The sequence below is a fragment of the Xyrauchen texanus genome, chromosome 38 (genome assembly GCF_025860055.1).
Source record: "Xyrauchen texanus isolate HMW12.3.18 chromosome 38, RBS_HiC_50CHRs, whole genome shotgun sequence".
Lineage (NCBI taxonomy): Eukaryota > Metazoa > Chordata > Actinopteri > Cypriniformes > Catostomidae > Xyrauchen > Xyrauchen texanus.
This window is the reverse complement of record NC_068313.1, coordinates 31080436-31097305: the sequence shown is the minus strand read 5'-3', so window position 1 is coordinate 31097305 and position 16870 is coordinate 31080436. Positions and strand designations below refer to the sequence as shown.

The window sequence follows — 16870 nt, the reverse complement described above, 5'->3', positions numbered from 1 at the left end:
ATACTGTATTTTTGTCTTTTCTCCTTTGTACAGTCTTTCTTTACATTCCACTTACTCCATCCCAAAGTTGTTCATTGTTTTTGTATGCTTCAGCAGAGAGTAGTGACCTTTCCCAAAATCAATAGGCCTGATCGATAGGCTGGCTATTTCATTGCATTAAACGAGGTGTGATGAAATGTCCTCATTTAACTTATTTTTCATTCTTTTTTCTTGTTTCCTCTCTCTCTCCTTAGCGGTTGGGGTCTGTACAGATTACTCCTTCAAGTGTAAAAACAAAGACTGTGTAAACAAAGTGAATGCTGAGTGTGATCGCGAGGATGACTGCTCTGATGGTTCGGATGAGCAGGAATGCAGTAAGTCAGATGTACTCTTGGCAACACATTCATAGATTCTGCTGTATATGGAATTGATGCCAAAAGACTTTAGCAGAAAAAAACAACGATTTCAATTTTTGGGCTTCATTTACAACATGCATATTTTTTTCTTTTCAATACATTATTTGTTTTTGCAGATATATGTGGTAGTATTTTGTCTCCATATTTGTACTGTTTACACTGCAGTAGAGATATCCACCCAACTATCATGAGCTGGACTGTTATTTTCAAATGTGAGCAACAGGAAATATGGAATAATGTGAAAATACATGCATGGCATGTTCAGTCAGGCCATATCGAGGAAATGTTGGGCACAACATGAATCTTGAAGAGTTTGTTTATGGTGGTCAAGTAACGTTGCAACCAGTGTCAGAAATTATGTTTTACATTATGGGGCAATAATCCACTTCATAGTAAGGGTCTTATTTGCACCTACATATTTGAATTTTGGGGGCAAATTTGGTGTCATATTTGCCCCATTCCCCAGCTTGATTTCTGACCCTTGTTGCAACAAATGTGCAGCAACAACTTTTAATGTGGTTCATCTAATTAACTCACTTTTATACTGCCTTGATGCATAAGGGTGAGAAAATGATAATGATAATTTTTTGTTGAACAATCCCTTTAATATATAAAGCGTTTTTAAATTTATTTTCCTGCAGAAATAAACTTATTGAAAAAGATTTCTCCATTTGATGCTTTAAATTCAGATTTAAATTCGAATTGATTTTGATGTATATTTTAGTTATAATGTTAATTTGTAATAAAAAACTAAAAAAAAAACTTGCTGCATCATCAGCAATTAGCATGAAAGATTTAGATTCAGAACCCGAGGCCATTATGCTCATTATGAAACCTTACTTGGCTTTTCTTTATCTCTTTTTACTTATTTTATGGGCCCCAGGGTTCCTTGCTTTTTTAAACCTTCCTTATTGTGTTTTTTATCAGCTAACGTTTTCCTTTCTCCTTTATATATGCCTTATGATTCTGCTGGTCCCTGTTTAAGGCCGATAGTCCTTTGAGTCAGAGCAGATGGTTCAAGGAACTCTGGATCTGCCAGTCTAAACAGAGCTCGATCCTATCCTTACTGGTCTTTTGCAAGACTTCATAACCTCATCTCAGATGCGGATGAGCAAAATGTTGCTCTTGGTTTCTAAACAATTCATACAATTTTGTTTTAGACTGTGGAATCCGCCCCTACAGGCACAACCGTATTGTGGGTGGACAGAATGCAAATTTGGGTGAATGGCCGTGGCAGGTCAGTCTACACTTCAAGTCCGTTGGACATGTTTGCGGCGCCTCTATCATCTCAAACAAATGGCTGCTGTCTGCTGCTCACTGCTTCATACAGCCTGATACCAGGTGAGTCTGCACATGAGCTAAATAGAGAAATATGTTTGTTTGTTTTTTTAAGAAGAAGAAGAATGTTGATGCTGCTCTTTTTTCTATACAATGAAAGTAAATAGGGACTGAGGTTATGGTTATCACTATGTCAACTGTCGCAAGTTCAGAAGTCACTCTTGTACCCCAATCACAATCGGAAGGATCGTTTTTGGGGTTCAGTTGATAAATTAGACATCTGCAAACTATTTGCTCTTTTCCTTGGATCTGCTTCCATTCACTTTGTTCTACAAACATCATACAAAATCAAAAGCAGAGTTCCTGTAGCTCAACTGATAGAGCAGGCACTAGCAATGCTGAGGTCATGGGTTTGATTCCCAGGGAACTCAAAAATGAACTGAATGTTGCTTTGGATAAAAGTATCCGTTAAATGCATAAATCAGCTCTCTATGATGTATTAGGCTACTGGAGTATGGGTTTGTATTTATTCTCTTTGGCCAGTAGGTAGAGCACTAGACATGCAAACAAAGCTCTGCCTTGATGAAAGACAATACAGTACATGCTCTGTTTTAAAATCAAAATGGACCCTTTTTACTTTATAATACATATTCCTAGTCTTCTGAAAGATTCATTGGTGCATGTTAATCATTACAAGGAAAAATATGTTTGTCTATGTATATATATATATATATATATATATATATATATATATATATATATATATATATATATATATATATATATACACAGGTGAAACTTCGAAAAATTAGAATATCGTGCAAAAGTTCATTAATTTCAGTAATTCAACTTAAAAGGTGAAACTAATATATTATATAGACTCATTAAAAGCAAAGTAAGATATTTCAAGCCTTTATTTGATATAATTTTTGATGATTATGGCTTACAGCTTATGAAAACCCCAAATTCAGAATCTCAGAAAATTAGAATATTACATGAAATCAATAAAAAAAGGATTTTAAATACAGAAATGTCGGCCCTCTGAAAAGTATAATCATGCATATGTACTCAGTACTTGGTTTGGGCCCCTTTGCATTAATTACTGCCTCAATGCCGTGGCATGGATGCTATCAGCCTGTGGCACTGCTGAGGTGTTATGGAAGACCAAGATGCTTCAATAGCGGCCTTCAGCTCTTCTGCATTGTTTGGTCTCATGTCTCTCATCTTTCTCTTGGCAATGCCCCATAGATTCTCTATGGGGTTCAGGTCAGGCGAGTTTGCTGGCCAATCAAGCACAGTAATACCATGGTCATTGAATCAGGTTTTGGTACTTTTGGCAGTGTGGGCAGGTGCCAAGTCCTGCTGGAAAATGAAGTCAGCATCTCCATAAAGCTTGTCTGCTGAAGGAAGCATGAAGTGCTCTAAAATGTCCCGGTAGACGGCTGCGTTGACTCTGGACTTAATAAAGCACAGTGGACCAACACCAGCCGATGACATGGCTCCACAAACCAACACAGACTGTGGAAACTTCACACTGGACTTCAAGCATCTTGGATTGTGTGCCTCTCCATTCTTCCTCCAGACTCTGGGACCTTGGTTTCCAAATGAGATGCAAAATTTGCTCTCATCAGAAAAGAGGACTTTGGACCACTGAGCAACAGACCAGTTCTTTTTTTCTTTAGCCCAGGTAAGACATTTGAAGCCCATGTCCAGGACCCGTCTGTGTGTGGTGGCTCTTGATGCAGTAACTCCAGCCTCAGTCCACTCCTTGTGATGCTCCCCACACATTTGAATGGCCTTTTCCTGACAATCCTCTCCAGGCTACGGTCATCCCTGCTGCTTGTGCACCTTTTTCTTCCACACTTTTCCCTTCCACTTAACTTTCTATTAATGTGCTTTGATACAGCACTTTGAGAACATCCAACTTCTTTTGCAATTACCTTTTGAGGCTTTCCCTCCTTGTGGAGGGTGTCAATGATGGTTTTCTGCACAACTGTCAGGTCAGCAGTCTTCGCCATGATTGTGAATTCAACTGAACCAGACTGAGAGACCATTTAAAGGCTCAGGAACCCTTTGCAGGTGTTTAGCTGATTAGAGTGTGACACTTTGAGCCTACAATACTGAACCTTTTCACAATATTCTAATTTTCTGAGATTCTGAATTTGGGGTTTTCATAAGCTGTAAGCCATAATCATCAAAATTATATCAAATAAAGGCTTGAAATATCTTACTTTGCTTGTAATGAGTCTATATAATATATTAGTTTCACCTTTTAAGTTGAATTACTGAAATTAATGAACTTTTGCACGATATTCTAATTTTTCGAGTTTCACCTGTATATAAAAGGAGATTCTGGCTGATTTGCCAATTATTTGTTTCTGTTCATAAATAAGGGTTATTTTAGTGGCCTTGCAATGTAAGCATCATGTGATATGTAAGTACATTAATATGTTATTATTTGCCTGGTCTAAAATGCAACGCTCAGTTTTATACAGTACACTTTGAAACTTAAAAAAAGGACTCAAAATGATCATAAATGTAGTCCATGCGACTTGTGCCTAATATTAATCTTCCGAAGGCATACAATCATTTTTGCTGTGAAACAACCTGAAATTGAAAGGAATAGTTCAGCCAAGATTTTTTATTATGTCATCCATGTTTTGTCACCCTCATGCCACCCAAAATGTGTATGACTTTCTTTCTTCTGCAGAACATAAATTAAGATTTTAGAAGAATATTTAAATTCTGTAGGCCCTCACAATGCAAGTGAATGGTGACCAAAACTTTGAAGCTCAAAATAAGACATTAAGGCAGCATATAAATAATCCATAAACCTCCAGTGATTTAATCCATGCCTTCAGAAGAGATATGATAAGTGTGGGTCAGAAACAGATAAATATTTCAGTCCTTTCTTTTCTATAAATTCTCCTCCCTGTCCAGTAGGTGGTGATATGCACAGAATGGGAATCGCTTAAAACACAAGAAGAATGAGAAAGTGAAAGTGGAGATTTATAATAAAACAGGACTTCAATATTGAAAATATTTACCTATCAAATATCTTCTGAAGACATGGATTTAATCAATGGAGTCATATGGATTACTTTTATGCTGCCTTTATGTGCTTTTTAGCTTTAAAATATCGGTACCCATTCACTTGCATTGTATGGACATACAAAGCTGAGATATTCTTCTTAAAATCTTTGTTTGTGTTCTGCAGAAGAAAATCATACACATCTGGGGTGGCATGAGGGTGAGTAAATGTTGAGAGAATAAAATTTTGGGGTGAGTTATCCCTTTCAAGTCAATTTTAATTGAAATTCTTGATTTTCGTTGCATGTATAAGAAACTTGTTCACCGTGGGTTACATGTTTATATGAGAAATAGCATACATTTTCAGAACTAAACAAACTTTGCAAGTCCTCGCTAGAGCACGTTCTCTCATGCACGTTCAACAGGTGTCAAGAACCCAAGTCCTAGGGTAACCCTGTGGTATGCTCCAACAGGCTTGGAATATGATGCATGAAAACGGTTATGTTTTTGGGTCCTTTTATAAGCTATAAAGTAAGGCACTATCCACTGCCACTGTATTGAAAAGATATATATTATGATAAATATGATAAATACTTCATTGTCAGAGAAGTCTGACATTTTTCTTGCATTACAGCAGCTCCATTTACAGCATCACAAAAAAGAAGAAAAAGATGCATACATTTATCATAACATTACAATCACAAAAGACAATATTCAAGTCCGTCAACATACATTCGGTCTGGGATTAAGCTCCATATTTAATTTTAGGATTGACTGATGCACAAAGGAAGAATCCTGTATCTCCGGTTTGATGGTAATAATATATATTCACTGTTCAGGACATGATTAGGATCATAGACAATATTTTTGGCCAGCCTCAATATGTTACTATGATAGGTTGATTCATAGAGTTTCTCAAGGGGTTGGCCTACAATCTTTGAGCAAATTCTTATTTGGTGGAACAGCTTTGACTTTAAGTAGTGGACAAATACTTGTACCATGTAGTATTACAATAGTGTAAGGCACTCATAATCAGAGAAGTAAATAACTGAAGAAGAATTTGTCTATTTACCCCAAAAGACCTAAGGCGGCGGAGAAAAATAAATTCTTTAGTTTGTCCTTTTGCAGACAATTTCAATGTGGTTTTTCAACATCAAATGGTCCATCATTACACCCAAGTATTTATATGAGAATACCTGCTTGATTTTTTTCATTAAGGATAACAATGGGAACTTTGTGAGTCAGATGGTGAACCAAATACAATATCTTCTGTTTTCTCTGTGTTAATCTCTAGAGCATTATTATCACTCCATTCGACCGCTTTGTTCATTTCGCTATGTTGGTGCTGCCCAGGGCTGCCTAAATTACTTAACAGAGATATTAGAACTGTATCATCAGAATACTTTAGAATGCATTGATTTGGTATATCAGTACGACAGTCGTCAGTATAAAAAGTGAAAAGCATGGCTGAACTCCACGTAGCCTTGGGGGGCCCCAACATTGGCCGTGATGGCAGATGAAAGAGTTTTGTTCACTTTTACCATCTGAACTCTGTTAGAGAGGAAAACAAAGGCATACCAATGAATCAAATAGGGATTCAGATCACACTGTACCATTTTTGACACCAAAATGTCTGCTTGTATTGTAAATGGTCTGCACTTATATAGCACCTTTTTAACCTTAACGGTATTCAAAGCGCTTTACACTGTGACTCATTCACCCATTCACACACACATTCATACACCAGTGGTGGCAGAGCTGCCAAGCAAGGTGCTAGCCTGCCATTGGGGGCAACTTGGGGTTCAGTGTCTTGCCCAAGGACACCTCGGCATGTGGAATCGACTGGGCCTGGAATCAAACCACCAACCCTACGATTAGTGGCCGACCCGCTCTACCAACTGAGCCACAGCCACCCGATTGTGTAGAAAAGCCGATGACAAATCTAGAAAGAGGACTCTTGCATAGGTGGTCTAAATTTTAAGAAATTATGTGAACCAGAGTGGCAACAGCATCTTCTGTACCACAACCCTGCTTATAAGCAAATTGGTGTGTATCAAGTTTGTCTTTTATTATACTATACTTTATTATACAAGATATTGGAGCAGAATTATTTCTATAGATTTTATAATCACTGAGGTAAGGGCTATTGGTCTAAAATCCTTATGTTCAGTTGGACATGGAATTGTAGGTAATGGTTTTATATGTGAAGTTTGAATGATTGGTTTCCAACTCAGTTGCAAAGTTCTTCAAAAGAAAGGCAATGCATTCATCCAGCCCAGCAGCTTTCTTGGTATTTGTACACTGAAATGTTTTCCTGACATCATCGAGGTAGAAGGTATAACAGTTTTAAGTATTTCGGTGCACAGAATTATCTTGTGATTCAAATCTGGTAAAGGAAAAAAAAAGTGTTTAGATCATTATCAAAGCAAACTTCATTGTCTGTCACAATAGGTTTATTAGGAGATGACATTCCTGTCAACGATTTCAAAGTATGCCACACACTTTTGTGGTTACTGACTTTAAAGGCATCTTCCAGAAGCTGTCTGTGGCCACTTTTGCTTCCCTCTTTCTAATGTTCAGCTCTTTTTCTGTCTTCAGTGCTCCAGAATGGAAAGTGAAAGCCACTTTCCTTGTTTTGATAACTTTATGTCCCTAGTCACATATGATGTATAATTTGGATACATTTTAATCTCCTTTGTGGGGACAACCAGCTGAATGTATGTAATCATTTGTAACTACCATCATTCTAGTGAACCCTCCTGAAAAATCTCCTGATTTGTCCAATCAAAGTAGGACTTTATTTGTTCACTACTTTCATTTGTCCATGTTCTTATCACTTTCTTTTCTGGTTTACTTCTCTTAAGTTTGGTCTTATACACTGGGATCATGTACACAATGTTATAATCAGAATTTAGTATGAGTGGCCTACACTTACTCCTATGACATATAACACCTATAACATTTCAAAACACTTGTGTTTTTTCTGTTCTGGTCCTTAACACACTGTTCGAACCCAGGTAACAGCCTCCAAGTGACACAGAGATGGTATGTGGTATTCATAAAACAGTCTCTATATGTGTTCCGCATTAGACAGTTATGTGAGTTTAGAAAAGAGTGAGGGTTTGTAGTGAATTAGTAGATTGTTTTAGGCTATTACTGTTACTTTTATTATCCGCTGAAGTGATCATTTCAAAATGCTCAATATATGTGTCTATCACAGTAAATCTACAGTATATCATGATATAAAGACTCCTCTTTACAAATGAGACTCTCTGTCTTTTCTAACAGCTACAAAATGATATCTAACTGGCTGACGTACAGCGGCCTGCGGGACCAGAACATCCAGGACAACACTGTTCAGCAGCGTACCTTGAAGACGATCATCACCCATCCAAACTATGACCAAATGACCTACGATTATGACATCTCCCTGTTGGAACTGAGCCAGCCATTGAACTTCACCAACACCGTGCATCCCATCTGTCTTCCAGCACCATCCCACCTCTTCGCAAGTGGCACTTCTTGCTTTGTAACAGGCTGGGGCACGCTCCGAGAGGGAGGTGAGCCAGATTGTGTGCCTGAGGGCTGCCGTTTGCGTTTGAAGTTCGTCTTTCCTTGAGCTAACTTTTGAATTTTGTTCTGTGTTCTAATTGGCTCACAAGATTGACATTTATCATTCCTTTCTCTCAATGTCACTCAGCATAAAATTCGATCAGATCTGATTTTGTTATGGTTGTGGAACCACATAATCATTCTAAGGAGCCATTCAGACCAAACTGAATTATTGCGCTAATAAAAGCTAGATGCAGGACACTGAATATAACAAAACACTTTTTTTACACAGCGGCTAAAAATCACTGAAAACGCACCTGGATGTCTGTCTAGTGCATGTTGTCATAGAAAAACTGCTTTTAAAAGTGTGAAGTTATTTTTTTTTTATCTGACACGTTGGCCAAAAATGGCAATGCTTATACATGTGATGGTGAAAAAAACATCTGGACATGGCACAAGTTGTTTGTCCAGTGCATGATTAGAAGAAGAATGCAGATGGACATAAAAACGTGTTCGGTGTGAATGGCCCTTAAAGGAATAGTTCACCCAAAAATGAAAATTCTCACATCATTTTCTCACCCTCATGTCATCCCAGATGTGTAGGGCTTTCTTTCATTTGCTGAACAGAAATTAAGATTTTTAGAAGAATATCTCATCTCTTTTGGTCCATACAATGCAAGTGAATGGGTGACAAAATTTTTAAGCTCCGAAAATCTCACAAGTAAGCATTGAAGTTATCCATAAGCCATCACTCCAGTGGTTAAATCCATATCTTCTGAAGCGATAAAATAGGTGTAGGTGAGAAACAGATCCATATTTAAGTCCTTTTTTACAATAAATTCTCATCACTGCTCAGTCAATCTCCACTTTAAATGACCTAATTTGTGATTCACATTCTTCCTGCATATCACCCCGTACTGGTCAGGGAGAAACCTTTCTAGACAAAATTTCTCACCCACACAAATAATATCACTTCTGAATATATGTAATAAAACATGAACATAGAGTTGTATGGATTACTTTTATGCTGCCTTTATGTGCTTCTTGGAGTGTCAAATTGTTGGCCACCATTCACTTGCATTGTATGGACCTACAGAGCAGAAATATTCTTCTAAAAATCTTAAATTCTGTACTCCAGAAGAAAGAACACACATCTGGGATGGCACGAGAGTGAGTAAATGATGAGAGAATTTTCATTTTTGGGTAAACTAACCCTTTAAGCTTTATTACAAGCGCAAGGACCCTAATGAATGCTCTTTGGTATTACAATATCGAAACTCACAAGGATTGATGTTTGTACATATGCATGTTTTTCAGGGACTGTTGCACAAATCCTGCAGAAAGCAGAAGTAAAGGTTATTAATGATACAGTATGCAACATGGTGACCGAGGGTCAGTTGACCTCTAGAATGATGTGTAGCGGCTACCTAAGCGGAGGTGTGGATGCTTGTCAGGTAAAAACATATACATTCTCACACATTGACTGACGCTGACTATGTGAAAAGACAGGTTCATATTTTTTGGTATTTTATTGCAAAGAAATGGCACAGATACATTTCAAATTTGTACATTATGTCTCAAATGTTATGACACTTGCTTGAACAATAACAATAGAAATTGTTAATAGAAGTAACATGCTGCTAAGGCATACATTATAAAGTCCAAAGATCTTTTAATTTCATATGTTTACAAAATATGAAAGCACACTCGATAAAAAATGTGTTGATGTTAAAATGAACATGCCATGGTTGGGTGTTTTAGGCATGCAGGTCATTTTATGAGTGTCACCTGTGTCTATACTGTGCCACATTTTAAGGAATAGTTGAAGATTCTCTCATCATTTACTCACCCGCATGCCATGTATGACTTTCTTTCTTCTGCAGAACAAAATATCTCTGCTCTGTTGGTCCATTAATGCAAGTGAATGGTGAAGAGAACTTTGAAGCTCAGAAAAGCACATAAAGGCAACATAAAAGTAATTCACATGATTCCAGTGGTTAAATCCATATCTTCAGGTGCGATAGGATGTGGTGTGGGTCCTTTTTTACAATAAATCTCCAATTTCACGTTAACGCTCTTCTTTTGTTTTTGGCGGTTCACATTCTTTGTGCATATCGCCACATACTGGGCAGGAGGAAAATGTAGTTTAAAAGGACTTAAATATTGATCTGTTTGTCAGCCACACCTATTATATCGCTTCCGAAAAAATTGATTTACCCTCAGGAATTGTATTGATTACTTGTATGCTGCCTTTATTTCCTTTCTGAAGCTTCAAAGTTTTGGTCACCATTCACTTGCCTTGAATGGACCAACAAAGCTGATATATTTTTAGCAGAAGAAAGAAAGTCATTCACATCTGGGACGACATGAGGTTGAGTATATGATGAGAGATATTTTTTGGTTGAACTGTTCCTTTAATAGGTCATGTGAAAAACCTCTTAAAAATTTTTTTTTTTTGCTCTGAATTGGGCACTTTGGCATGCTGTGTGAATGCAGCTTTTGTCTCTCTTGCACATTAAAATAATCTCTGTTACACAATGCTGTCCAAAGCTCACACATGGCATGATTGAATTATTTACGGGCAAATTCTCTGGAATGATTGGCTTCCTAGGTATCGGTTTAAAAAAGGAGCATTACCATGACGGAATGATGTACAAAGGATTTTTTTTTTAACTACACCACACATTTTGGCAAACATGGAACAGAACCATACAGTACCCCACCTCTCTCTTTTAAAAATGAGCAAGACATACAAATAAATGTATTCCATGTTAATGAATTCAAGGTGTTTTAATAGGCATTTAGAGACATTGTCAAACCCAGAGTCTTGATCATCTTGTTCTATTCATTGAGAAATGCCTACAATACAAATATGACATGAGCATAAAACCATCAGAGTACTCCACTAATGTTGTTGTCTTCCTGCGTTGTGTGTACGGACTCATAGTGGAGACGATTAATTATTCTACCTTGTTCCCTGATATTTAAATGAGCTGATTTCCATAATTTCTACTTCTATCTCACTTGTTATTCATCTTGCTTTCCTCTTCTGAACGCTTCATGCATCTCTCTTATTCCGCGTGTAATCTTCTTAGTGTGCTTTTCTACTGCACAGGTTCCGGTCTTGGTCTTATGACTCTTCTGTATCTTTCTCTTCTGCTGTAAGAACTGATTTTGCACTCACTCTCTCATTCGCTCTCTTTCTTTGTGCTTTGCTCAATCCTTGTCATCCTTGCTAATATTCTTTTATTCACTCTGTTGTTTTGTCTCCCTCTCTCTCCTCTCACCTCCCAATTCAAATATGCTTTATTGCCTCGTCTGTTTACATTGTAATATTGGCAAAGTAATTAAGAGCCGAATTGTATTACACACCAAACAAATCATTCAGGTATAATAGTAATGGAATGAAATGACACAGTCAATAAGCAGCTTAAATTAGAGGTACAAAATTATAAATGATAAGTGATTACAATAATTAAAAGTCTGCAACTGCTTCACACGCCCCTCCCTTTTGTTTTTCCATTATTCCCCCTCTTTTTAACTGACTTTGTCATCACACACACACACACACACACACACACACACACACACACACACACGTAGTGTTTCCATGTTTTATGGGGACTTTCCATAGACATAATGGTTTTTATACTGTACAAACTTTATATTCTATCCCCTAAACCTAACCCTACCCCTAAACCTAACCCTCACAGAAAACTTTCTGCATTTTTACATTTTCAAAAAACATAATTTAGTATGATTTATAAGCTGTTTTCCTCATGGGGACCGACAAAATGTCCCCACAAGGTCAAACATTTCGGGTTTTACTATCCTTATGGGGACATTTGGTACCCACAAAGTGATAAATACACATACACACACACACACACACACACACACACACACACACACACACAACACACACACACTTGTTTTTCTATCATTGTGGGGACTCTCCATAGACTTCCATGCATTTTATGGATTTTATACAGATTTTACAATAATTTTTATCCCCTACCCCTTAACCTAACCCTCACAGAAAACTTTTTGCAATTTAAACAACTGTTCATTGACAACAACAAAATCAACAATAAGAAAAAATAAATAAATTAAATTAAATTAATATTCTACAAGACCGTAGTGAATCTTAAAGGGATAGTTCACTCCAAATTCAAAATTCAGTTTCAAACCCGTATGAATTTGTTGCTTTAGTGGAACACAAAGGAGATGTTAACTACCATCACCGCTCACTTTAATTGTATAGGGGAAAAAAAAAGGTGCAATGAAAGTGAATGGTGAGTGAGGCTGTCAGTCCCTAACACTGTGCCCCAACATCTCCTTTTTATAGATCATACCGGTTTGAAAAACATGAGGGAAAGCAAATTAAGGCAATTTTCATTTTTGGGTGAACTATCACTTTAGATATCTCTTAAAGGTATAGTTCACCCAAATATTCTCTCATCATTTACTCACCCTAATGCCATCCCAGATGTGTGTGACTTTCTTTCTTCGGCAGAACACAAACAAGATACATAGTAATCTATATGACTCCAGTTGTTAAATCCATGTCTTCAGAAGAAGTATAATATGTGTGGGTGAGAAACAGATACAAATTTAAGTCCTTTTTTTATTCTAAATCTCCACTTTCACTTTTACATCTAAGAGTCAAATGTGATACCTGTTTAGTTTCACTTTCACATCTGAAATTGAAAGTTAAATTGGAGATTTAGAGTACAAAAGGACCTAAATATTGTTCTGTTTCTCAACCACACCTATCCTAACACTTCTGAAGACATGAATTTAACCACTTGAGCCATATGTATTCGTTTTATGTGATTTTTGGAGCTACAAAAGTCTGATCACCATTCCTTTGCATTGTATGGACCTATAGAGCTGAAATATTTTTCTAAAAATCTTTGTTTGCGTTCTTCTAAAGAAAAAGAATATCATACACATCTGGAGTGGAATGAGTAAATTATGGGAGAATTTAAATTTTTGGGTGAACTTATCCCTTTAAATATGGTTATCAAAGCAATGGTTGCTTTCTGAAGGTGTGCAGCTGAAATATGAGTTTTGTTCCAATTGTAACACCTGCATTTGATATTTTTAAGATAATTTTGGAATGTATTGAATGAGTTTTTTACATTTCTTTCTCTTGGCTTTTATAGGGAGATTCAGGGGGTCCTCTTGTATGTCGTTCTGATGTCGGTAAATGGTTCCAAGCTGGTATTGTGAGCTGGGGAGAAGGCTGCGCTCGACGAAACAAGCCTGGGGTCTACACACGTGTTACCAAACTGCGGGACTGGATCCATGACATCACATCTGTATAGTGGACACTGGAACTGCAAGCATACGATGAACACAACAAGAGAAGACAAACGTTTATTACCATAAATATTTAGTGTTGGAGCATCACTTGCACTGACATTACTTGAATACAGCTTTGGTTGGCAACAAAAATTATCAACAATCAAAACTGTTTAAAACTACAGAAAACTCAATTACTTAAATACGTTTAGGGTTTTTCATAATAATAATAATAATAATAATAGCATTTTTCATTCATTATAGCTGTGAATTATGTTTTTCACAGATTTATCAATCTAAAGTTGAGTTCAACATTGTCTATATATATATTATATATATATATATATATATATATATATATATATATATAATGTATATAATCACTGTGTTGTACTGTTACACTCAGGAGTGGATGGCAAAATGTGAATGTCATCTTACAAGCCATCTTAAAGTACTTTCATTTGTTGGATACTGATTATTCAACAGTATCTTTAGGAACAGCACTTAAAGATCAAGCTGGTGTATAATTAGTTTGCCCTGACTTATGGCCTGGTGGAGGTCATTTTGTATTCTTTCTGAATTATGTTCTGTTTTTAATGTTTGTTGAATGCCCAAGATTGTCTGCCTTTCTTACAAGGAGTGTACCCAGGCTCTTCTCGGAAACAAGGCCTTTTGTGTCTCAGGCTTTGGGGCAAGTTCCAATCATAAGTCGTTTCTTATTGCAAAGTTCAAAAGCTTCTTTGCAATCCAGAAATGTCTGTAAGCATTGCACTTGATTTGACCTTTTTTCCATCAGTGAGATCTTGGGACCTCAGTGATGAAGCTCTAAAATGGAGGATTAGATAACAAATGGGATATTTCCATCATCCATTTGCCAAGGTCAGCATAGGTCACTCACTTCTGCTGCATGTTAAAGTTACAACCAATCAATGTCAAAGCTAGTAGCTGGAACACACTAGCAGGATGGTCTCTCCATCAGAGAGGCCTGAACGTATCGAGGAATCTATATGGCTCATTCCTCATAGACATGGCAAGTTCCTTCCCCATGGAAAGTCCACTTGCTGAGTAAGATGCTCAGGTTTTGTAGTGTAGTGACATAATTTCCCCAGTGGCACGAGTGACATAAGCTGTATTTTGAGCAATGTCAAGAAGAATAGATGCTATATTTTTGTACTAGACAGGTTTCTCATAGCATCTCAAAATCAGGATTAAGGCTTTAGTTTTAAATGGTTAATTATTAATCAACTATAACTGTATAAGGTATAAGTTCATCCAAAAATGACAATTCTCTCATCATATATTCACCCTCATGTCCTCCCAGATGTATGTGACTTTTTCTTCTGCAGAACATAAAGATTATTTTAAGAATATATCAGCTATCTCGGTCCATGGTCAATCCAAGTCAATGGTGACCAGAACTTTTAAACTCCAAAAAGCACATAGAGGCAGCTTAAAAAAGATGACTCCAGTAGTTAAATCCATGTCTTTAGAAGCGATATGATAGGTATGGGTGAGAAACAATAATAGTTTCAAATCACTTATGATTTAACAATTAAAATTAACAAAATAAATAAATTTCCTTGACTGTCTCTTTCTTTGTGCTAGCATCTTTACTACTCCAGTCACTGTGAGAACTTGGCAGTGCGATACTGCAAATATTGTTGACTTTTGAATGACAAATTGCTTTTGTTCTTCATTTGTATGTCGCTTTGGATAAAAGCGTCTGCTAAAATGTAAATGTTATTTTATTTTTTATATTTATTTACTATAAATCTCCACTTTCACTTTCACATTCTTCTTTTGTCTTTTGCCGATTTGCCTTCTTTGAACATATTACCTTTATGTGCTTCTTGGAGTGTCAAATTGTTGGCCACCATTCATTTGCATTGTATGGACCTACAGAGCAGAAATATTCTTCTAAAAATCTTAAATTCTGTACTCCAGAAACACAGGATATGGAGGCTGGTAATGTACTCTTACCAGCCTCCATATAGTTGGGGCTGGTAAGAGGTAGAGATTTATAGTAATAAATTACTTCAATATCCAATGGTTTTAATAATTAAAAATGTACAATGTTTTCTTCACAATAAAATTTTACATTTGTCATGTCTTATTCAATTGTTTTATCCAGTTCATTTTATTTACATATAATTTCCCCCCCCCAAAAAAGCAAATGAAGATGAAGAGGAGGGAAGGGGAGACTTAAGACCTATTTGACCTGTTTTATTGGCTTCGTCTTGTTTTATTGATGTTGTCTTCAACAATTATTTGCCCATCTATCATTGGTCTTCTCTAGAAACTTTAATGGCAAACTAATTCAAGAGGAAAGCTACATAAAGCTCCCCTTTTAGTTGATGTGACTTGAGAAACCAAGGCATACCCATTGTTACCAATGTGAGTTAACTTGGCTTTGCACCAATTAAAGAGTTCTTATTTTAATTGAGCATTGCATTGTTTTAAATGGATTAGATTGGTTTTCAACATTTCGGAATTTAATCTCTTCTATCACCAATGTCATAACTTTTGCACTATAACAACTTACATATGCTAATATGGATGCATCACCTATTACTTAATGGGGCAATATACCCAGTCAGCCATATTTTTTTTTATTTAAAATAAAAGGATTTAATACAGTATTTTATTAAATTTCAATCAACTACTTTTTATGTAGGTACTGCTTAGGAACCAGAGGTGGGTAGTAAATCGTTACATTCACTTGAGTAACATTTTGGGGGAAATTTTACTTTTAGAGTAGGTTTAAAAGTGGGTATTTTATACTCTCACTCAAGTAATTTTCAATTTGTTTTTATTTTTTTTTACTTTTACTTATTTACAATGTGTGGCGTTACTGTCGTTAACTTACTAGATATAATCTAAATTAATGTGTAATTTATTGAGAGATTATTGACTGGGACTTTTACGAGAGCGGAAGTTTACAGCTGCGCGCGATGAGACTCTCCCACTTGAGTGATGAGACTGTCACTCAAGTCATCAGTGCAGCAGCATCAAACTCTTCGAAGTGAAACACTTCCTTCGCTCCACACAGTGAAAAAAGAATAGTTCCGTCATGCAGTGCCTTCATTTAACACCAAGACAAGCTGATATTTCAAGAATAAAGTCACATTTCCAACTTCAGGCAGCACGCTGAAGTACATTTTGGCTCTAATTCTAACGCGGGCTTTGCTGTGTAATGATATGGTCATTTTCAGGGTGACTCTTATGACATCAGTTTCTAAGTGTACATTTTTAAATCAGCGCAGCAATATATCGGTGTGCTTTGTCCTGCATGTCATAAGCAGTATTTA

General features: G+C 36.5%; 1 protein-coding gene across 1 annotated transcript in view; it reads left to right on the top strand.

Annotated features, from left to right (window-relative positions):
* LOC127631808 (suppressor of tumorigenicity 14 protein-like) overlaps nt 1-15670 on the top strand; it is a 63113-nt gene extending 47443 nt beyond the window's left edge. The window contains exons 15-19 of the mRNA XM_052110165.1: nt 234-353; nt 1556-1736; nt 7992-8263; nt 9573-9709; nt 13424-15670. Coding sequence (XP_051966125.1) covers nt 234-353; nt 1556-1736; nt 7992-8263; nt 9573-9709; nt 13424-13585 — 872 coding nt within the window. The 3' untranslated portion in view covers nt 13586-15670. The remainder of the gene's footprint in view (nt 1-233; nt 354-1555; nt 1737-7991; nt 8264-9572; nt 9710-13423) is intronic.
* The last annotated feature ends 1200 nt before the right edge of the window (nt 15671-16870 follow it).